Genomic DNA, 20057 nt, shown 5'->3' with positions numbered 1-20057 from the left:
AAGACAGTAAAGGTTAGTCTCATTTCAATTGTTCCTGCTGGGGAGAATGGCTATGGATGTTCTTTATCAAATATTTTTGGAGACAAAATCTTCTGGGTTCTCACATGCCACGACCATCCCTCATATATGTTCCTTGTGCTTCTGACCAAACTGGTCACCTGTTAGGCTGAAAATGCGTTTCAAATGGCTGGTATTTCTATCCATTCTCTTACCCAAAAACTGTTTTGTAAAATCCTCAAAAGGCAATCAGATTTATGTAGATCCCGATGCAAGATTACACTGATCCTGTTGTACAACAAGATACAATCGGGGTGTGTGTGTGTGTGCACGCGCAAGATCTGCAATCCTGAATTTCATTTTTCAATCTAAAGTTGATGACTCCAAATGGGGTGATTTACTAATAGCAGGATCACACAGGAAAGGCAAATGATTGCATGTGAAGAGAGGTTCTTCATGGCTGATTCCCCACGGTCAATTAATTGCGTGATACTCACGCAAAATATCAAGGATTCAGAAAGAACTACCCACTGCCTGATTAATGAACAAGGATTCATCCTGGTTCTGGCGCTCACTATCCCCCTCATCCTGCGTTTTTGCTGAAACTGCTTGAAAGTACAACTTTTTCAAAAAACATGTCTTCGATCCAGTTTAGAGGGGAGGATCAGGGTCTAATCCTGGTTCACATTTTCTGCTGTGGAGCGTGACGCAAATGCCTTACAACCAATCAGTGCACACAGTGCTGTTCTCGCGAGAGCACGAGAGAACGATAACCAACCAGAAACTTAAGTGGGGGAGATGTGATGACGTGCTGACGTCATAACGAGCGCATGTTTTTGCAAGAGAAAAAAAGGTCCCGCCCCAACACGGCACAACAGCGAATCAGGAGAGACCCACCAAGCCAATCGTATGGTAATGGGGATTGTTACATTTCTTGAATCCAAGATAGGCCTAGATGTCTTCCCTGGAAACATGCTGCAGTGGGGAGGTTGAAACCTCAATGAAAAGGTGCAGTTTATTTTCAAACTTGGCTTGATCTAGATTGAATTTCCCGGTGGGAATTCAGCCCACACCACACCCTTGAGTAAAGACTACTAGTACACCCCCTCCCCCGAGTCACCCCACTTTCAGGGCCCACAAGCATAGGCACCGTGATGCATGTACAGCTCTAGTGCTGGGGCCTGCATTTGTAGACTTCCAATAATTAACATTTCTGCAAGTTTCTTGGATTGCTTGACTGTGTATTCATAAATCAATTAATAGCCACCAGAGTGCTAAAGTACTCTGAGTTACAATCACACCTAGGGAGATTCCATTCCTGGGAATACTTGCAAGGCAGACGGCTGAAGGGAACATCAAAGAATTCCTTGGTAAAAGGTCTTTATTACAAATGGAATGGAGCTATGCAAATAGTCTTCTAAATGCTTTGAAGTCTGTTACTTTGCCACTTGCCACTAGGCAGCTGAGAAGCAATTACCTTCTTCCTCCCCCAAAAGTCACAACAGTAGCTGTAGACTCAAATGTCCACAATCAGACACTCCTCTTGATCTCACTGATGCCAAAACCTCATGGTTTCAATTGCGTGAATGGGACAAATGTGCCCCGGAGTTGCTCATTCAAGAGCCTGAAGCTTCTGGGGCATCACAACGCCATCTTGGCTTTTTTGGTAGCTGGGGTGGAGTCATCTTCATCTGGACTTCGGGGTTTCTTCACTGTATATACCACTCCACAGGCAGCCTTTCTGGTTTCTGCAATTCAACAAAGAGAGAAAGTAAAGACCCAGGTCCACACAATGCTGTACCTGCAAAACATCGCCTAGAACAGTGATGGCGAACCTATGGCACGGGTGCCAGAGGTGGCACTCAGAGCCCTCTCTGGGGGCACTCGCAAACAGAGTGTCCCCCCCCACCCCCACATCTAGGCTTGCCTGGGCTGCTGGGCTCGATTATTAGCATTAAACCTAAGATTATTAGCATTAAACCTAGTTTTGGGGAAGCAGTGTAGGTAACCCTGTTAAACGCTGTTAAACTGATTTTCATGCGAAGAACTAAAGTGCGATCCTTTACCTGGGAGTAAGCTCGGCTGCTGGCAATGGGACTTGCTTCTGAGTAAACCCTCCTAGGGTTGTGATTCACCCATTGGAAGAGTTCCACCATTGCTTCAAAGCAAAGCCACCGACTACCACCAAGCTTACTCCCGAGTAACGCACGTCTCGAAACATTTTTTTTCTACACTAAAACCCTCAGTATTCAGGTTAAATTGCCATGTTGGCACTTTGCGATAAATAAGTGGGTTTTGGGTTGCAATTTGGGCACTCGGTCTCGAAAAGGTTCGCCATCACTGGCCTAGAACAAGGCACCAGTAAAGCACAATGTGCGAACTCAGCACCACTGTGACAGTACTTCAGGCATGACCAAAGAAATCAATAGCTGCACAGCTTCACAAGGAATACAACCTGCACAGGCAACTACCAACCCTGTCATCAAGTGCAGTTTTCTGGTGGCACACACCTTGTGGGTGAGAAGGGAGCATGAATGTGGCACATGACAGAGGATAAATTACCTACAAGACTGTAGGGTAGCCATCTAGGCACCCTATATAAAGGGGCATTCCTTTAGCACTGAATCTAATGGGCAAGGTCGCAAAACAGATATGTCTTATGCAGGACACCTTCGGAAGGTTAGTTCAGGAAGAGGCAAAAAAATATTTTACTATATGATGAGAACATATAGTTTATGCCTGCAATAAACTCCCTGCCCCGTTTGTCTGAAATAAACTATAGCTTTAAAACTGTCCACCAGTAACTTTTTACAGCAATGATTAAAACGCTGACATTAAAACACCATAACCTAGATACGTTATGTCAAACATCTCATTCCAACAATGTTCTTAAATCTAAATATAAAGGACACAGGAACATGTTAAAACTTTCCTTAGATTTCTTCTGGGAAACATTATAGCTTGGGCTGTGTTTTATAGGCCAAAATATGTGTAAAATATACTGTAAACACTTTACTGTATTACTGTTTTAAAAAAACCCTCTTCTTGGAAAAAATGTTAATGTTCAAGCTGGATTGTTCCTTTTTTTTTAAAAAAAGCTTATTTTATACATATTGGGTTGGGTTCTGTGGAGGACCTTTGATGTTGAGGGCGCGGCAATGCTCACCAATCCCCTCCCCCGCTAGACCTCTCATTCTCTCCTCCTCCTATTTCTCAAGTTCCTTTCCTCCAGTAGCAGCCATTTTGAGGGTATTCCAGGCTGCTGTGAGAGAGTGAATAGCAATCTTCTCAGTGGGATCCAAGTCACAGTAGATGTTGAATGGCACTTAAGTTCAAAGATATTATACACTGACTTGAAGCCAAAGACATCCTCTTTCAGACTATTGTTTAACCCAGAAGCATCTTTGCTTTCCCTTTACACAGGGCAGCATAATGGACCAAAGCACTGTTTCCTTTCTTGATTGTTTACCAACTTGCACGGTTTACCAAAAGCGTAGAATAAGTCACTGAGATCTCTACAGTGTTTCATTTTCTACCTGAAGAATAAACAGAGCAAAACAGGGACCCCCCGCCCCCCCCCCCCAAAAAAGCTGGAAAAGGGAAATAGTTTTTCTCACCTGCAATCTGCCACATGAAACAGCGTTCTCCAGAATGTTCTGAGGAATTGTTGAAACTGCTTTAGCCCATGAAGCTGTTTTTCAGTAAAGGATGCCCTAAAGTTTATGTTGAGCAGGATGCTGCCAATTCCTGCCACTCATGATTAATCTGAAAGGCCAAGACTGACTACAGATGTACTGAGGTATACATGAAGCTTACAGTGAGCCAAACACCAATCTGTCAAGGTCAGTATTGCAACTGTGAGCTTCCTAGGCACTCAGACAGATCTCTTCCATATTGCCCACTCCCTGATTCTTTTATGCAGAGATGACAGAGGTTGAATCTGGGACATTTGGCATGCAACACAGAGATTGTACTACTGAGCGTTGATGCCACAACTCACCTCCATGAAGCAGGACTGCTCTACCATTGGTAGAAACAGCAGCCTTGGCGTTGCTTTCTGACAAGCCGAACAGCCACCCTCTGATCAATTTATTAAGGACCTCACACAGAGACGGCAAAGAGTTTAAAGTCACATCGTGTAGTGTATCAGTTAAGAGCAGGTGGACTCTAATCAGAAGGACTTGATTCCCCACTCCTGTGTTCCCACTGAGTGACCTTGGGCTAGTCACAGTTCTTTGGAACTCTCTCAGCCCCACCTACCTCAAAAGATGTCTGTTGTGGGGAGAAGAAGGGAAAGTAGCTCCTTTGAGTATTCTTATAGGAGACAAGGAAGGGGGTGAATAAATCTGAACTCCTTCTCCTCTTCTTCTTCCCATCTATCTAGAAGAGCTACTGTGGGACAGTGGACGTACCGAAGGAACCAAATCCATTTTGTGAACTGTGTTTTTTGCAAGCCACTGATATAATCCTGAATAGTAAAGCATGGTCCAAATCTCCCAAATAAAGTGCAGTCATCAAGCAGGTAAGCTTGAGATGTGAGTGCAGATTTTCACTCGGCCATTGACTACTGCCAACTTTCAGCCTCAGCTTACCAGGTAAGGGGAAGAATCAGAATCATTTACCTGAGAATGGTCAGGTAGATGAACAAGAGGAATGACTTAAGAGGTGCTTAAACCAGGAATCCCAATATGGTGGTTGCTGACACCTTTTCCGGCCCCTATTGTTTTCAGGAAGTAGGTGAGGTCAGGTAAGGCTTTTGCCCAGCAAGGCTTGTGATTGGCCTTGTATACCTTTTAAAATGTTGCTTTTGACAGCTGCTGCCAGTAAAGCACAAGGATCTACATTGTGTTACTGAAGTGAAGCTGTGGCAATCATTTTGTTGCTGGCTCTGCTTCCTACAGGAACCATTTTGTGTCAGCCATTTTGTTTTTGCGTCCACAAAGCTGTGTCAGAATTTGAAATGTACCTGCAGGCTCAAAATGGTTGGAAACCCCGTGCTAAACAAAATGGTATAATCAGCTAATATCAGAAATGAAGTAATATTAGGTCAGAAAGGAGTTTCAACTTGTGTGAAACTTCCCATTGTATCCTAAACTATCTGATCTTGCTGTACCCTGAAGTTCCCTGATCCACAAACCTCCCCACCCTACAGGTTCCCTTAACATTAACAACCCAAAGTCCTGGTCTCCTTTATATCTCCAACACTACTTTACTTGGCCTTCTTCTAAGTTCTGTGCTCTTTCTACCCCATCCTTCCCATAAATTCTCAGCTTATTGACTACCCATTTTCCTCCACTACTTTCATCCTGCCACTTTCCTTCTGTCAGCTTTGCCAGCCTCCTAAATCTCCTGATCTTCTTCACCCTTTTCTGCTAATAACATCCTTTCTTTCTAGGTTCTGTGTGAAGTTAATTCTGCATGACCTTTCACTTTGCAGTCCACCAGCAGTGTTTATTCTGTAGCCAATAGTTTCTCCTAAGTAGGGAAGGCTAGAGCAAAGCTGCAACACATGTTTATCACAAAGAAAATAGCATTTTAAATATCCATGAAAGCATGTGTGTAAAGGATACAGGTTAGCCACATCGTAAGGACCTCGTAGCAATAAAGGCTGAAATGGAAAACAAAATTGAGATAAGTACAGAGGCTAGATAATAGAATGTAGACTTGAGGAAGACATTATGTAATGATTAAATGCAAGACCACACACTTTACACACACATCCATCTGGCCAAATCAATGACATGGCTCCTTGGTTTTAATGATTTAATGGTCAGCTACTGGGAGTTGTATGTAAAAGCCTTGCTTTGATGCTATCAGGAAAGCCAATACAGGAGTCAATATTAAGTTCTCCCAAATAGATCAGAATATGCCTACATGCATATGTTGCTTCTTTATCCAAAGATAAGGGTAATTATTTTGAAGTCTTCATTTCCAGTATCTATTACAGACAGGTAGATAGGTAGCATTTATTGTGTAGAGCTAAAGGCCATTACAATTAGGACTCACAAAAAGAAACATAAGAGAAACTGCAGCAAAAACAACAACAATACAAAGTTAAAAGCATGTCAAAACACATTAAAACATACAAACACCTTCCCTATGTACAAAGAATCTATTACAGACTTACATTCAGATATGCACCTGCGTGCTTACCTTTTCTGCTGCGCTGGACAGGACAATATTCTAGAAAACAAAAGCTTGTTTTAGACAAAATGAAATCTGATAGTTTAGCCAAAGTAACAGTTGCTAAACATATTTCCTCTCCCATTCCAAATTCTCCCAGTTTAGAGGTCCACAGGCACCCAGATGGACACAAGCTACTCCCATCAAGAAGATTTTCTCTGTACAAACCAGTATGGCATACAGTGCTAGATTAGGACTTGGAAGACCTTGGCTTCAAATCTTCACTCAGCTGGGAAGCCTGCTAGGTGCCCTTGGGCTAGTCACTATTCAGACCAGCTTACGTCACAGAGTTGTTGTGAGAATACAATGATAGAAGGGAGAACCATGTATCTGTGGGCTCCTTGGAAGAGCAACATAAAAATGCTACAGATGGGATTATTTCACAGGATGTTACATATCCTTGTGCAGATCCCTCAGTGCACATATGGCCCCTTTTCCACAGCTGAATGAGAAAGCTATTGTGGAGATAGGAGCCAGAGAGGAGGAAGTTTGCCTCTGATGGCATTGAATGATATGGGAATGCTAGGCTTACGTCTCATCCAGGAAAGGGCAATACACATGTGCACGAACCTTCTATGCATGATTTACAGATACAACCGGGTGCTATGCGGTGCATGCTACTCACATCTACAGTGGCTATGCCTTTACCTCACTCAGCAGATGGCTTATGGTATTCATATGAGAGTACTGATCACTTTCTATTGGTGGGAGGGGTTGTTTCAAAGGACTGATCTAGACATGCCCCTTCCATGCCTCCAAACAGCCAAACAAGATTGGCAAAGACAACAGTGTCAACTTCTACTTGGCAAAAAATGCAGCTGCGCACAACTCGCTGTCTTGGGGCAACAGGGTGACCTTCTCTAGAGATAGACAACCTTTTCCGGTAACAAAACTAGAAATGGTTTGGGGCAAGGTTCCCATTTTCATTAGAAGATTATTAACTATACTGACCCCATCATGTTTCCAGATAGAATCGTTCATTATTCTCACTCCTGACAAAGCAAAGATTGAAGCTGCCTACATTTAATTCTAGCCAATTAACTCAAAAGCATTCACGAGGCAGAAGCGGGGCAAATCCTTTAATTTTCAAACCTCACCTTTCCTCTGCACATCTGCATCAGACTGAGCGCATTGGAAATTGTGTACCTTCTCATTGTGGAGTCTTTGATGGCAGGCACATAAACAAGTTCAAAGTATATGCCTCGATCTATTGCCTTCACATGAAAAGAAAATAATCATAATTGAAACGCAGCGGCACAGTCAAACCTCACAGCTATTATTGATGTGTTTTCCTATCTTGCCTCATCTAGTATAGAGAGGCAGTCAATGAGACAAAGGAACTGTTCTAGGAAAAACATAGTTCTCTCCCCATCCTGTTACCAACACACATGAATGATGCCGTAACCCATATTAATACTCTCTGATTTAGAACTCTTAGGGTGTATAGCAGAGATTTCCAAATCCAAAGGTACTCTATTCAAACAGCAGAGGAAAAATGGAATCTGGAGTTGGCTATAAGAGACGGAAGCCAACACAGAATCACAGCACTTCAAAGCATCCCTGCTTGTGTGGTGCTGACATGTGATGATCACAGGGAGTGAGGGGTGCATTGAAACTGAGCGGGTCAAAACTGATGAATCAGGCAAACTCCTGTGGCAAGGCCCTGAATGTGTTAAGGTGTCACAACAAATGGCAGTTTCTCTCAACTGCAGTTTCCTGCATGAATGCAGACATATATAATAGAACACAGTTTGCTTGCAAACCCCAGGAAGTCTGTCTTTGGCTTCCTTCTCTGCTTCCATACAGAATCTGCATGTGCTGGTTCCAAGCTTTGGTGTATTGCCAGGCTGCCAGCAAAGCCCCCATTACTACCTGTGCAGCCCTCTTGTTATTAGTCAGCTGGAACTGGGAGGAGCACTAAAACCAAAAGCGCTGTTAAAACAGCCTAGCCTGCTGTCACATGGTGATCTGTAACCAAATCCTTGCCACATTGAAAAGAACCTCTCTACCTGGGCACCATATGGCAATCTCCTTCCATCAAAAGACAATTCTTCCAAAGGCATTAATTGGCCATAAATAAGTAAACAAATGACCCAAAAGGCAGCATGCTCATGCTGAAGACATCTTACCACATTAACAGAGGGCCTCTTGATGTAGAAGGGAAGCTTTTCTGTTACGTTGATGCACACAAGGTCAACGTCTAAGGTTGTGCAAGCGACCTGCATTCAAATTTGAAAAGCAGAGAGTAAGAGCATTTCCTGCCTAAATGATAAGCGTGTACAGAAAACTTTCTCCTGCAGTGACAATACGTGGGATATTCTCCCAAAGGTTCTTGTTTGGCTTTAAAGCTGCACAATATTTGGAAGACTGCCTTTGTCCGAAAGCTGAGTTCCACAACAGAAAGCTGAGTTCCACAACAGAAAGCTGGTTAGCAATAGATACAGGGTGGCCAGAGAACACTATGCAACAACAGGGCTTTCTGCTTTGTGAAGAAGAAGAGTAGTTTTGGATTGATACCCCATCCTTCTCTCCTGTAAGGAGACTCAAGGTTGCTTACAAGCTCCTTTCCCTTCCTCTTCCCTTGTGAGGTAGGTGGGGCTGAGAGTGTTCTGAAGAACTGTGAATAGCCCAAGGTCACCCATCAGGAATGTAGGAATGCAGAAACACATCTGGTTCACCAGATAAGCCTCTGCCACTAAGGTGGAGGAGTGGAGAATCAAACCCGGTTCTCTAGATTAGAATCCACCTGTTAATCAAGACAGCACTTCAAGCATAGAGGACTCAGATACATGGGGTGCTAGACAGGATCATGAACTGGGGGCATGGGCATGAGAGGGAGATGTCCAAGATGCTTGGGGTGGTAGGGCCTCACCTGAGCTGGAACACATTACCACAGAGTCTATCAATATGGTTTCAGATATAATATAGATTTTATTCTTTTTTTTTGGATCAGGTGACTATAGAAGGCAATGAGATTGGGGGGGGGGGACTAGAAGGGAATACCCAGAGAAATGATGCTTGCATCCTAGCTACCATATAGGTTGGTGAAATCACAGCTGATCCAAGACTGTAAGTACCTCAAGTAAACGAGAAGGTAGGCAAGTGCCTCAGAGGTAGGACACCTGTTTGGCTTGCAGGTTCAATCCCTGATATCTCCAGTTAAAAGGGTCATCTGATAAGTGATGTGAAAGACCTCTGTTTGGAACCCTGTAGAGCTGCTGGCAGTCTGAGAAGGCAATACTTGCTTTGATGGACCAAAGATCTGAGTCAGCATAAAGCAGCTGGTCATGTGTTCCAAGTCGCAGAACCAGGCAATCAAGGGTGTCTCTTCAACATGACAGTAAGGCCAAAGATACTCAGAGCCCCATATCAGACCTGGCAAATCTTTAAGGCCAGTATTGTCTACCCAGGATGGCAGCAGCTCTACTGGGTCTCAAACAGAGGCCTTTCACATCACTTACCAGATGCTCCTTTTAGCTGAAGATGCAGGTAGTTTTCACTGGACCCCTCCCCTAAGTCAATACTATCAACAGGATGAGAAATTCAGTAAGCAATATAATAGGATTAGGACAGCAGAAATCTGAAGCCAATCAGAACTTTGTGAGAAAGTTAAAACAAAGCTAAAGCATCAAAATGACACATTAAACAATGCAGACATTGCATAGTACAATAATACAGAAAGCGACAGATAGTACTTATGATATACAAGTCTAATCCTTAGTCCATTTCCCTTCTTTTACGCATCTCACTGAACTCTTCCATTAGTCCTACGGCTTGACTAAGAATGCCCTACTGTTTTCATAGTTTGTGGAATGCCAGGAGAGCAGGTCATTCCATAAGGTGGAGGCCACATCAAAGAATACACATGTAAGATCAGCTGTTGATTTTGCCTACTTGCTGGGTCACACCTGCAGAAGGCCCTGCTCAAATGAGAAAACTGTTGTGGCAGAGCATAGGGGAAGAGGCAGCCCTACAGATATAATAGACCAAGGCTGCATATGATACCTTATACCTGGAGTCATAGAATTGGAAAAGGTCACACAGGTCATCTAGTCCAAACCCCAGCTCAGTGAAGGATCAGTGTAGAGCATTCCTGACAAGCGTTTAAAGACTACCAGTGAGGGTCAGCTCACCACCTCCCTAGCCAGCCAATTCCACTGCTAAAATATTTTTACTGTAAAAAAATTAAAATGGGTCCAGAGCAGATGAGTTATTTAAGGAGTCCTCAAGTTGGTATGCTACGGTTCTCTCAATCACTTTACCTAGAAAGGGCAGAGACAGGGTGATAACTGGCCACATCATTTTTCTGTAGAGATTTTTTTTAAGTAGTAGATGGCTGATCATCAGTTTGGGTGCTGGAGGGAAAACGTCCTGAATTAATGATCAGTTAATGATAGAGATCAATAACTCAATTCTGTGTTCCATACATGATTTAGCAGCTACTATGGGCCAGGATCCAGGGTACATGTAGTGGAGTTCAGAGATCCCAGCATCCTGTCGACATTTCTTGCCACACAAAATACAGCAATTTAGACGGCTTAGAAAGGAAATTAGGCAAAATAAGGAAGGGCAGGCCCATAGCGGCTATCAGCCATGACAACTAAAGACACCTCTGAATACCACAATCAAGGGACAAAAACAAGAGAGGCTTCAACCACCTCCCCCTGCTTGTAGGCTAGGGGTGTCTGGTTGTTCACTGCGTGAAACTCGACTAGATGGACCATTGATCTGATCTGGCATGACTGCTCTTACATTTTACACTGGATTCTCAGAATAGTTATTAAAAATCCTCCTACTTTTGTCAAGATAAATTAGATCGTTAAAAATTGCTTTTTAAACACTGTTTAATATCTCTGCATCCTGCAAGAATTTAAGATGTTAGATATTCAAAGGGAAAAAGAATCCTTGGGGAGAGGGTTAACCGACTGAACGCTTCGTCACAGCACCCGGCTCTCAGTTGTGCTGTCCTCTGGTAAGAGAAGCAACAGCTCCATCTGGTGTCCACAGAACTCATATCCACACCAGAAATGTTTCCTGAATGCTCAAAAGTGCTCAGTTTATGCCCTCCTTATATGTGAGATTATTTTTTTAAATGTAAAATTAGCATTAAAATTAATTTCTTGCCTTGTTCCCTCTTCAAGTGGAACATGACTAAATTTCTCTGAATAGAAAGACCACTGGAACCACTCTTAGGCAACAATTCTATTATAATTATTTTTTTCTTTATTAGCAGTTATGATGAGATTTGATGTGTTCAAACCTGTTCACATACATTCGGTCAGATAATTCCACAACAGACCTTTAAAATAAACCAGAGCTGAAGCTGAGAAAATAAAGGCATGCCTTGAAACCGGTTGTTTCCCAGCTCCCCTTTAATGCTGCATTGGTGCATAATTTTCTGCAACACCACAGCCTCAGAGAGGTCGCACCACAACAGAGGAACCAGCCACCATGCTTTTGCGTTGAGTAAAATCATCTTCTTGATCATTCAACAGCAGAACGCCAGACCCTTTATTCCACAGCAGCTATTGCACCACATTAAAAAGAGGTTGCTATGGTAGCAAAACAATATCCTATTTTTCAAGCTAGCTTTTTCAAAAGTATCTACCCATTTTGTGGAACATAACTGCTGGTCAACAAACACAGACCCTCCATGCCTCTACTACAATGAACAGATTCATATTGCAACACTGGAGAGATAAATGCCCACCTCTTGAAAATTATTGGATTGAAGACCTTAGAACTTTAACAACATTTACTGGTCTGGAGAACTGGGTTGGATTCCCTACTCCTTCACATGAACGGCAACTCTTATCTGGTGAACTGGGTTTGTTTCTCCACTCCTACACATGAAGACTTCAGGGTGACCTTGGGCTAGTCACAGTTTATTCACAACTCTCTCAGCCCCACCTATCTTGCAAGGTGTCTGTTGTGAAGAGAGGAAGGGAAAGGAGTATATAAGCCCCTTTGAGTCTCCTCACAGGAAAGAAAGGCAGGGTATCAATTCAAACTCTTCTAAATTTTTGAAATTTTTAAATAGAATTATGCATAGATTTGCCACAAGTGTTGCTATATTTTTTGTGTCTACCTATACTATTTTTTTTCTTTTTTCCAGTTGCTGGTCTGGAGTTCTTTCTATTGCCTTTTTTAAAGAAAGGAAAAATAACTTTTAAAAAGAAGTTCAAAACTTAAATTCTGTTTTTAATCTAAGGGTTGGGGTTGAACTTACATGAAAGAGCTTCCCATTCTTAGGAAACACAGCGAAGATGTCATAAAATTTTATGTTTGTAGATGTTGCTCTCTGGTACAGGAGAAAAATTAAACTGTGTTATGGAAAATGCAACATATGATTTTTAAAATCATATTAACCAGATAAAAGAAAGAAATCATACTTTATGGCAGAAAGCTAAATTATGTGATGAAATAGTGGTGAGAATCAGGCAATATTTTAAGACCCTTAACAGAATTTCGGTTCTATAAAGACGCATACATAGAATTTCTAGTTGGTTCATAACATAAACATTAGAAATTTCAAAACCTTAAACAGTGTTATCCTAAGAACACTTTTGTGCTACAAATCCTAAAAATACTTTCCTGGGCGCAAGCCTCTCTGAGTAGACCAGATTAGGATTGCTTTCTAAATCATATCATCAAAATTTTAACTGTGTAACAGCACAATGAAATAAACAGAAAAACCACACACACCAGAATTAAAGTGCCCCATTAGAAATTTAAAATGTAAAAGTCACACTGACAATAATGACACGCATTGAAACATAATTACATGCATTCAAACATTGCTGATAGTGAAAAGGTTATTATTGACCTTAAAACCTCATGAATTAAACATTTATTCTGGATTCTGTCAAAAAACACGGAAGCTGGTGAATGCTACGGAAAGAATAACAATAATTTTTGCTTACCTAAGAAGGGGGACACTAACCTCAGAAACTGCAAAAGCAGTTATCATAAAACAAAGAAAATATGACTACTAGCAGTTTTGAATTGTTCAGGATTTTCTACTCCTTGGCTCCATAATCAGCCAAAAGAGAGAATGCACTCAAGAAATCAGCAGGAGATTGAGTCTGGGAAGAGCAGCCATGAAGGAGCTAGAAAAGATTCTTGTGTAAGGGTGTGTCACAGAAGAAGAAGAAGAAGAGTTTGGATTTATATCCCCCCTTTCTCTCCTGCAGGAGGCTCAAAGGGGCTTACAATCTCCTTGCCCTTCCCCCCTCACAACAAACATCCTGTGAGGTAGGTGGGGCTGAGAGAGCTCCGAGAAGCTGTGACTAACCCAAGGTCACCCAGCTGGCGTGTGTGGTAGTGCACAGACTAATCTGAATTCCCCAGATAAGCCTCCACAGCTCAGGTGGCAGAGCTGGGAATCAAACCCGGTTCCTCCAGATTAGATACATGAACTCTTAACCTCCTACGCCACTGCTGCTCTCCCACAGGCAACTAAGATCAAGTTAATTCACATTATTCCCTATTACAGTGTATGGATGTGAGAGTTCAACAATGAAGAAAGCTGATAGGAAGAAAGTAGATTTGAAAGCTGTTGTTGGAAGATAGTTTTACAGATACTGTGGAGCATCAAAGCCTGAACAGTCCCTAGAAGTTAAATTGAGGAAACTGAGGCTATTGTACTTTGGGCACATTATGAGAAGATAAGAGTCACTGGAAAAGACAACAATGCTAAGAAAGGTTAAAGCAGCAGGCAAACAGGAACACCCAACATGAAATGGATTGACTCTTTAAAGGAAGCCATGGCCCTCAGTTTGCAAGACCCAAGCAGGGCTGATAGCAATAGGATGTTTCAGAAGTCATTATTTCATCGGGTCAACATGAACAGCACTTAATGTACATACACACAGCAGTTTTGTGGAAGTCACACAAAATATGAAAAGGACTGTGAAACTCATCAGCACATGAACAGCTATTGCAAGGTGAAGTACGCCGGATCACGTAGATCCATTCCACAAACAGTGGTACTTTTCTCTGGTATGAGGAACTGTAGCATGACATAAGCAGAAGAGCCACAGGCTTCATGGGAAGTTTCCTTGGGCCACAAGAGGGGACCACATCTAGCAGACCATATCTGTAGAATATGGCCAGGAAAGGGGAGGAGCAAGTGGGCTTGACGAGGGCCTTGAAAGGCTCTGGGGAAGAGCCAGAGGGAAGGGCTGAGGTGGAGCCCAGATTGGGGGAAGGGAATAAAAAGGGTGAGGGCCTGGATGTTCCCCTGTAGTGATGGCCCGACTCAGGACCTGATAGCTTTGGGAAAAGGCTGCTGAGATGCAGCTGCACGCAGATGCCCCATTTAAGATTGGATGAAGGCTTCCTCAGAGCCTGGGGAGAGCCACCCCAGGGGTTCCAGGGGCTCAGGGGTTCAATATTGGGCATCTTAATATTTCACTGAATTGACTAAACCACCTTCTTTTAAAATCCCAAAATACATTGTGTATTTCTAGCCACTCATATGCAATGTGCTCTAGGAAAAACATAAGGAAACAGCCCTCCGTGAAGGGCATCCAGCTCTAAGACACCGTTGTTACAGTCCAGCAAAAACACATTCCAGACTTACTAGGATATTGCAATGGGATGGATCAGAAACAACCAGCGTTAGCCGTGACAAAATCTTAATTGGCTTGGATTTCCCCTGTAAAGGAAAAGTTGAGACTGCAATGAAAGAAGCAGAAACCACGGCAACAGCCCTCCTACTTGTCATTAAATTAGAAAGAAGAACGCTGCAGCGTTCAAAAACTGGTGCCTACACAAAACCTCTTTCCACCACGGAAGTCAAGTGTATCTTTGCCCTCTCTTTAATCCACAAGAGGTCTATTTTCAGTTAGCCAAAGAGTTTAAAGCATGCTGTTTGCACCTCCCCTTTCATAGGACTCCAGTTAGCTCAAGGACTTGTTTCCTGCTCACATAACACAAGTAATTGTCAGTAATGCCACTTCTATTGCTGTAGTGAAGCATTTTCTTTTTTCCTCTTGGCAGCAATAAGCCCACTCCACATGCAGGAGTTTAAGCAAGAATTACCTTTAATTTCGAATCAAAGGAAATATGAAAGAGGAGCGTTTAGTATCATTCTTCTCCGCTTGCAAGAACAGGGGCCTTCAGTCACATCTTTGCCACCTGGACTCAAATATGCCCCACAGTCTGTATTTCCATGCATCTCACATTTCTGTGAGTAACGAGGAAGCACACAAGACAGATGTGGGCAAAGGCTGTGTTTGTCTGCCACCCCCTAAGAAATTTCACTTAAAAAAAAAAGAGGGCCCAAGTTTTGAATGAATGACTCAGCAATAATGGTATTGCCTGCTGAGTCACTTCTTGGGCTAGAAGGCTTCTTCATCCCCTTGTGCTACCCTCAAAGCGGTTTTGGAGAATTCACCTCTTGCACACTTGTGCTCAAACTACTAGCCTAATCTTATCAGATCTTGGAAGCTGAGCAAGATCTGCCCTGGCTATTCAACGGTGGATGGGAAACTACTGAGGATAGTCTGGAGTTGCTTTGCGGAGGCAGGCAATGGCAAATTGCCTCTATCTGTTTTTTTGTGTTGCAAACCTGATGTGGTTGCCATAAGTCAGGTGTGACTTGAAGGTATTTTTCACCACCATAACACATGTGCTTGTTCCCAATGCAATTGCAAAGACATCGCAAATTTGAATGGGCACCTCAAACACACGCTCTCTCTCATTGAGGCCTGTAGAGTGACACTATATCTTTTACAAACATTGTGTAGTTAAAAATCAATGGCCATACCTGCACCAGAGGCAAGGATGTAAACAGTTCGGAGGGTGGTACAGGTTTCACAACTTCCTAAAGCGAAAAGACACAAATATGTTTAGAATATTTACCATGCAAGTGACAACTGGGCACTTGACAGCATCACACAACAAAGTGAAAATCAAAACTATTATTATACAGTGTTCAAGGGCTCTAGGTAGACCCAAAACTTCGTGCAAAGTAAAGGAAGGCATTAAAACGAGCCCATTCTGGTTTGCAATGCTTTATCCACGTCAATAACTGATTTGTTCTCCTATAGGAAAAGCAGGCTCATTTGAACATTGCATGTTCACAGCCACGGAAGCTTACTCTTTTCGTTGCTGGGCAAGTCAGCACATATGCGGCTCTCATGCCAATCAGGTCCGTAGAAATCCAGTCTATTTCCAGGGGGAGCTAAATGCATGCTTATTGTTCTTGGGCTGAAACTAAAGCCACTGCACTTCTTTCTCTCAAGCAAGCTGGGATATCAAAATGCCCCAGGAAGTAACACCTAAGGTTAGACAGAAATCTGCCCCCCCCCCCCCCCTTCTCAAGCTGAAGCCATTCCAAGCAATCCTATGTACCTTGATACCCTTCTAAGTGCTTAGAAATCCATTGGTTTGGAAAGCATATAATTCTGCGTAGGACTGCAATGTTTAAATCCTGCTGTGGCATAAAAGTGTCTGCAGAATGGTCACCAATACCTATTGCTAACCATAAAAGCACGAGTGACACCACCTCTGACTATAATCAATTTTGCTGAAAGCACCACTTCCTATCTCAGCAAAGGTTTGGTACTTATCTGCTGTGACCCAACTGCAGAAGGAGAGCACAACAATGGCATTAAAAACCCACTGAGGAGTGTGCAGTGCATGCTTTTTCCTGTGTACTAGGCACAAATTTTTCCATTAAAAATGAGATAAGCTGCTAGATCAGAACTGCAGGGCTGAAAGGGAGACTATTTCCACTGCACTGAGACACTGTCATTCGCACAAGCATGGCTCTTTTAGAAGAAACAGGCCATACCTTTTTCTTTTCTTCATAGTCAACGACATAATTAATTGCCACAGTTGAATACCCAACTAGGAAACAAAAATAAAAATATAGATTTCAACACAAACACACAAGATTTTAACATTCAAGTTTGGGAGAATGACTCCTTTAGAGACAGTATACCTCCGAGTACCAAATGCTGGAGAAATATAAAGTGCTATCATCTTCCTAAGAACTTCCCACAGACATTTGGCTTGCTTTGCTGGAAACAGGACTGCTGGACTAGAGGGATGACTTATTCTAGCCATGTGTTTTCTGTGTATACAAGAATGCAAGCCCTTTATCCTATTTGTTCCAGTTTCTGGTTGCAACGCAATCTAGCAAAGAGAAAAACACCAAGCCTGTGTCATTTATGTTTACTGTCAAATAAGACAGTTTCCCCCAAAGATTCTGGATTGAATTACACACATTTTTAATTCAAATAGAAACAGAATTGCTAACATGTTTAAAAAATACAGACTTTTGAAAGATAATGTTTTCCTGGTAAAGGACACCCCCTCCCCCCCAAAAAATATTTTAGGTATGTACTTAATAAAATAAGTACAGGCAATCATTTCAGTTCTAAATCTTGATACAATGATGAAATGGGGGGAGTTTTATTAACATGGTATCATCTTTAACTGAAATAGAGCAAAAGTCGTCAGGACTATCTTGGAAATGTTCAGCAACATAATAAAGAGGCCAGCTTTTAAAAGAAACCAAAGCAAGGACAGAGTTCTTCTGAACATATAAAGAGAGCTTGCTGTCGTCTAAGTGTTTACAAAAGAATGAGGCTATGTCCAACCCAGTGAAATTCCAAATGCTTGAGTCTCTCTAGTTATTAAAGCATAACATCCGAATACACTATATTGGGACAAGCCTCTATAGTTGACCAGTGGAATATAGTCTCCATGTTAGTCTGTTGCAGCAAAAATAAAAGGACTCTAGTAACACCTTAAAGATCAACAAAATCCTATGCCAGTGTAATCTTTCATAGACCACAGATTTCAGAAACACACACTGGAATTAAAATGTGCTTATCAGTTAAGGTGATGCTAGATCCCTGAGAAGACGAGAGTGACTGGGAAAGATAATAATGCTAGGAAAAGGTGAAAGCAGCAGGAAAAGAGGAAGACCCATCAATGATCCTCTGTTTGCAAGACCTGAGCAGTTATTGACGTGGATAGGACATTTTGGAGAACACCAATTCATTTGGTTGCCATGAGTCGGAAGCCACTTGAGGGCACTTAACACACAGAGAGATGCCTACTCAGGAAAGCTTTGTCATCCCCATGTGCCTAAATGTACCAAAGTGGTAACATTTGAACCAGGAACTGTCTTAACTCATGGGTGTCCAACTCTGCCCCTCCAGATGTCCAGACTACGATTCACATCAGCCTCTGCACTCTGGCCCTCCACATGTTCATGCACTACAGATGGGAATCGTAGTCCGTGAACATCTGGAGGGGCAGAGTTGGACATCCAGCTCATTCTTTTCATCCCTGCACTTCACAAGCTGCTTTAGAAATGCGTGAACTCCTAAGCCATTCATGCTGTGAACAGTGGCGTCTTTCCCAGGGCATACAGGATGACTGCAGCAACATCATTGTTTGTTGTCTCTCATCTAAACCTTCTGAAATGGATATCCAAGTAAGTCAGGAAATAGGGGATCTAGCGAGCTCTGGACTATGCGCCCAAAGCGTGAAAGTCTGGCAAGCTCAGCCGGGTCAAGCTTTGGAGTCTCCGCCACGCTATCAGACCTCCCTGCTGGATATCCTGCCCCTGCCCCGCTCGCCCTCCCGACTCACGATGCGCTGCGGACTCCACCAACTTCTGCAAAGACTCCTTCTCCGGCAAGTGGGGGATGTTCAAGTCCACAAACCCGGCCATGTTGTACCCACGTGGGGGAAACCCAGTCCAGAGGAAGTCCCCTTTACGTTCCTATGCATGCCGGGAGTTGTAGTTTCCCCCTCTGCCCTTCCAAGATGTCTTTTCTCCTCCAGTGAACGGCGCGTAATTGTTCTCCTGGCTGCAAGCGTGTTCGCGTGGCTCAGAAGTCACACGTGTTTGGCCTTTTGAAAAAGATCACCAACACGGCAATCTGCGCTCGCGTGGGTTGATAGGGTGCGAGTCCCCTGTAGTGCTCGGTAGGTTTGTATATGCAAAGCCACCTGGTGACTGAAAGCAGTGGGGAAGCTTGCTTTTTCCTTTCTTTCCCGAATTCAACCATGTCCTTGTTATTAAACGGTGCTGCGGGGACTCCGAACAGCTTCATCAGGGCTTCCAGTTAGAAGATCAACCTTACTGCAGACAGCACTGTCGAGGGCTACCACGAGTCCCCAAGTGAAATCCCCTCTGCCCCACTCTCATCCTATCCAGAAAGTCACATGGAAACTGAACTCCAGATTTCACATGTCAATTTCCTTGGAGAAAAGGCTATGGGCCCCCAGAGTCCGACGATGTTGCATTCTTCATCAGCATATCTGAGTGCAGGCCATATAACCTGCCCCATAGACTAGGGATGTTGAAGGCATTTGTTATGAGGGCCAGTTATTACATAAATGTGACTTGGGCTGGGTGGGGGGAAACTACCTTGACTGGCTTCAGATCAGTGGGGTACCTAGGCAAACTGGAGCCCTGGGCAAAACATGAGTTTGACCCCCCCCCCCCCCCCACAACAACAACCTTTATTAGGCATTGAAAGAATGAATGAAAGAAAGAAAACAAGCATTGGCAGGAAGGGAGTGGATTTAAAAGGAGAATCTGGGGCAATTATTATTATTATTATTATTATTATTATTATTATTATTATTATTATTATTATTAATTGTATTTATAAACCGCCCTCCCCCGAAGGGCTCAATTTAGGGTGTGCCTGCTGTCAGGGGTGCAATTATTAAGATAGCTGCACCAAAATTTTAGAGTATCTTCATGAGCCCCTACTGATGATACCACCCAGGTTTGGTGAGGTTTGGTTCAGGGGGTCCAAAGTTATGGACCCTCAAAGGTGTAGCCCCCATCTCCTATTAGCTCCCATTGGAAACAATGGGGGATGGGGACACTCCCTATG

At 43.0% G+C, this 20057-nt stretch overlaps 1 protein-coding gene across 1 annotated transcript; it reads right to left on the bottom strand.

Annotated features, from left to right (window-relative positions):
* Positions 1-1360: 1360 nt before the first annotated feature.
* RPP30 (ribonuclease P/MRP subunit p30) lies at positions 1361-18931 on the bottom strand. Its single transcript, XM_048506691.1, has 11 exons — positions 18796-18931; positions 16982-17037; positions 15953-16009; positions 14765-14839; positions 12410-12481; positions 8310-8399; positions 7278-7394; positions 6151-6180; positions 5568-5605; positions 3998-4077; positions 1361-1745 (listed from the first exon to the last, which is right to left on the bottom strand). The coding sequence occupies exons 1-11, from the start codon at positions 18875-18877 to the stop codon at positions 1639-1641; spliced, it is 804 nt and encodes a 267-aa protein (XP_048362648.1). The 5' UTR covers positions 18878-18931; the 3' UTR covers positions 1361-1638.
* Between the last annotated feature and the right edge of the window lie 1126 nt (positions 18932-20057).

The sequence above is a fragment of the Sphaerodactylus townsendi genome, linkage group LG08, assembly GCF_021028975.2.
Source record: "Sphaerodactylus townsendi isolate TG3544 linkage group LG08, MPM_Stown_v2.3, whole genome shotgun sequence".
Classification (NCBI taxonomy): domain Eukaryota; kingdom Metazoa; phylum Chordata; class Lepidosauria; order Squamata; family Sphaerodactylidae; genus Sphaerodactylus; species Sphaerodactylus townsendi.
This window is presented reverse-complemented; position numbering and strand designations above follow the sequence as displayed.

What these genes read in the sequence shown, in the direction of transcription:
- RPP30 (XM_048506691.1), bottom strand. Translation starts at nt 18,877, where the DNA reads ATGGCCGGGTTTGTGGACTTGAACATCCCCCACTTGCCGGAGAAGGAG. An exon ending in ACTATGAAGAAAAGAAAAAG is followed by an intron (nt 16,010 to 16,981) that starts GTATGGCCTGTT and finishes TTTTCGCTTTAG; the next exon opens with GAAGTTGTGAAACCTGTACC. An exon ending in CATCCTTGCCTCTGGTGCAG is followed by an intron (nt 14,840 to 15,952) that starts GTATGGCCATTG and finishes TTTCCTTTACAG; the next exon opens with GGGAAATCCAAGCCAATTAA.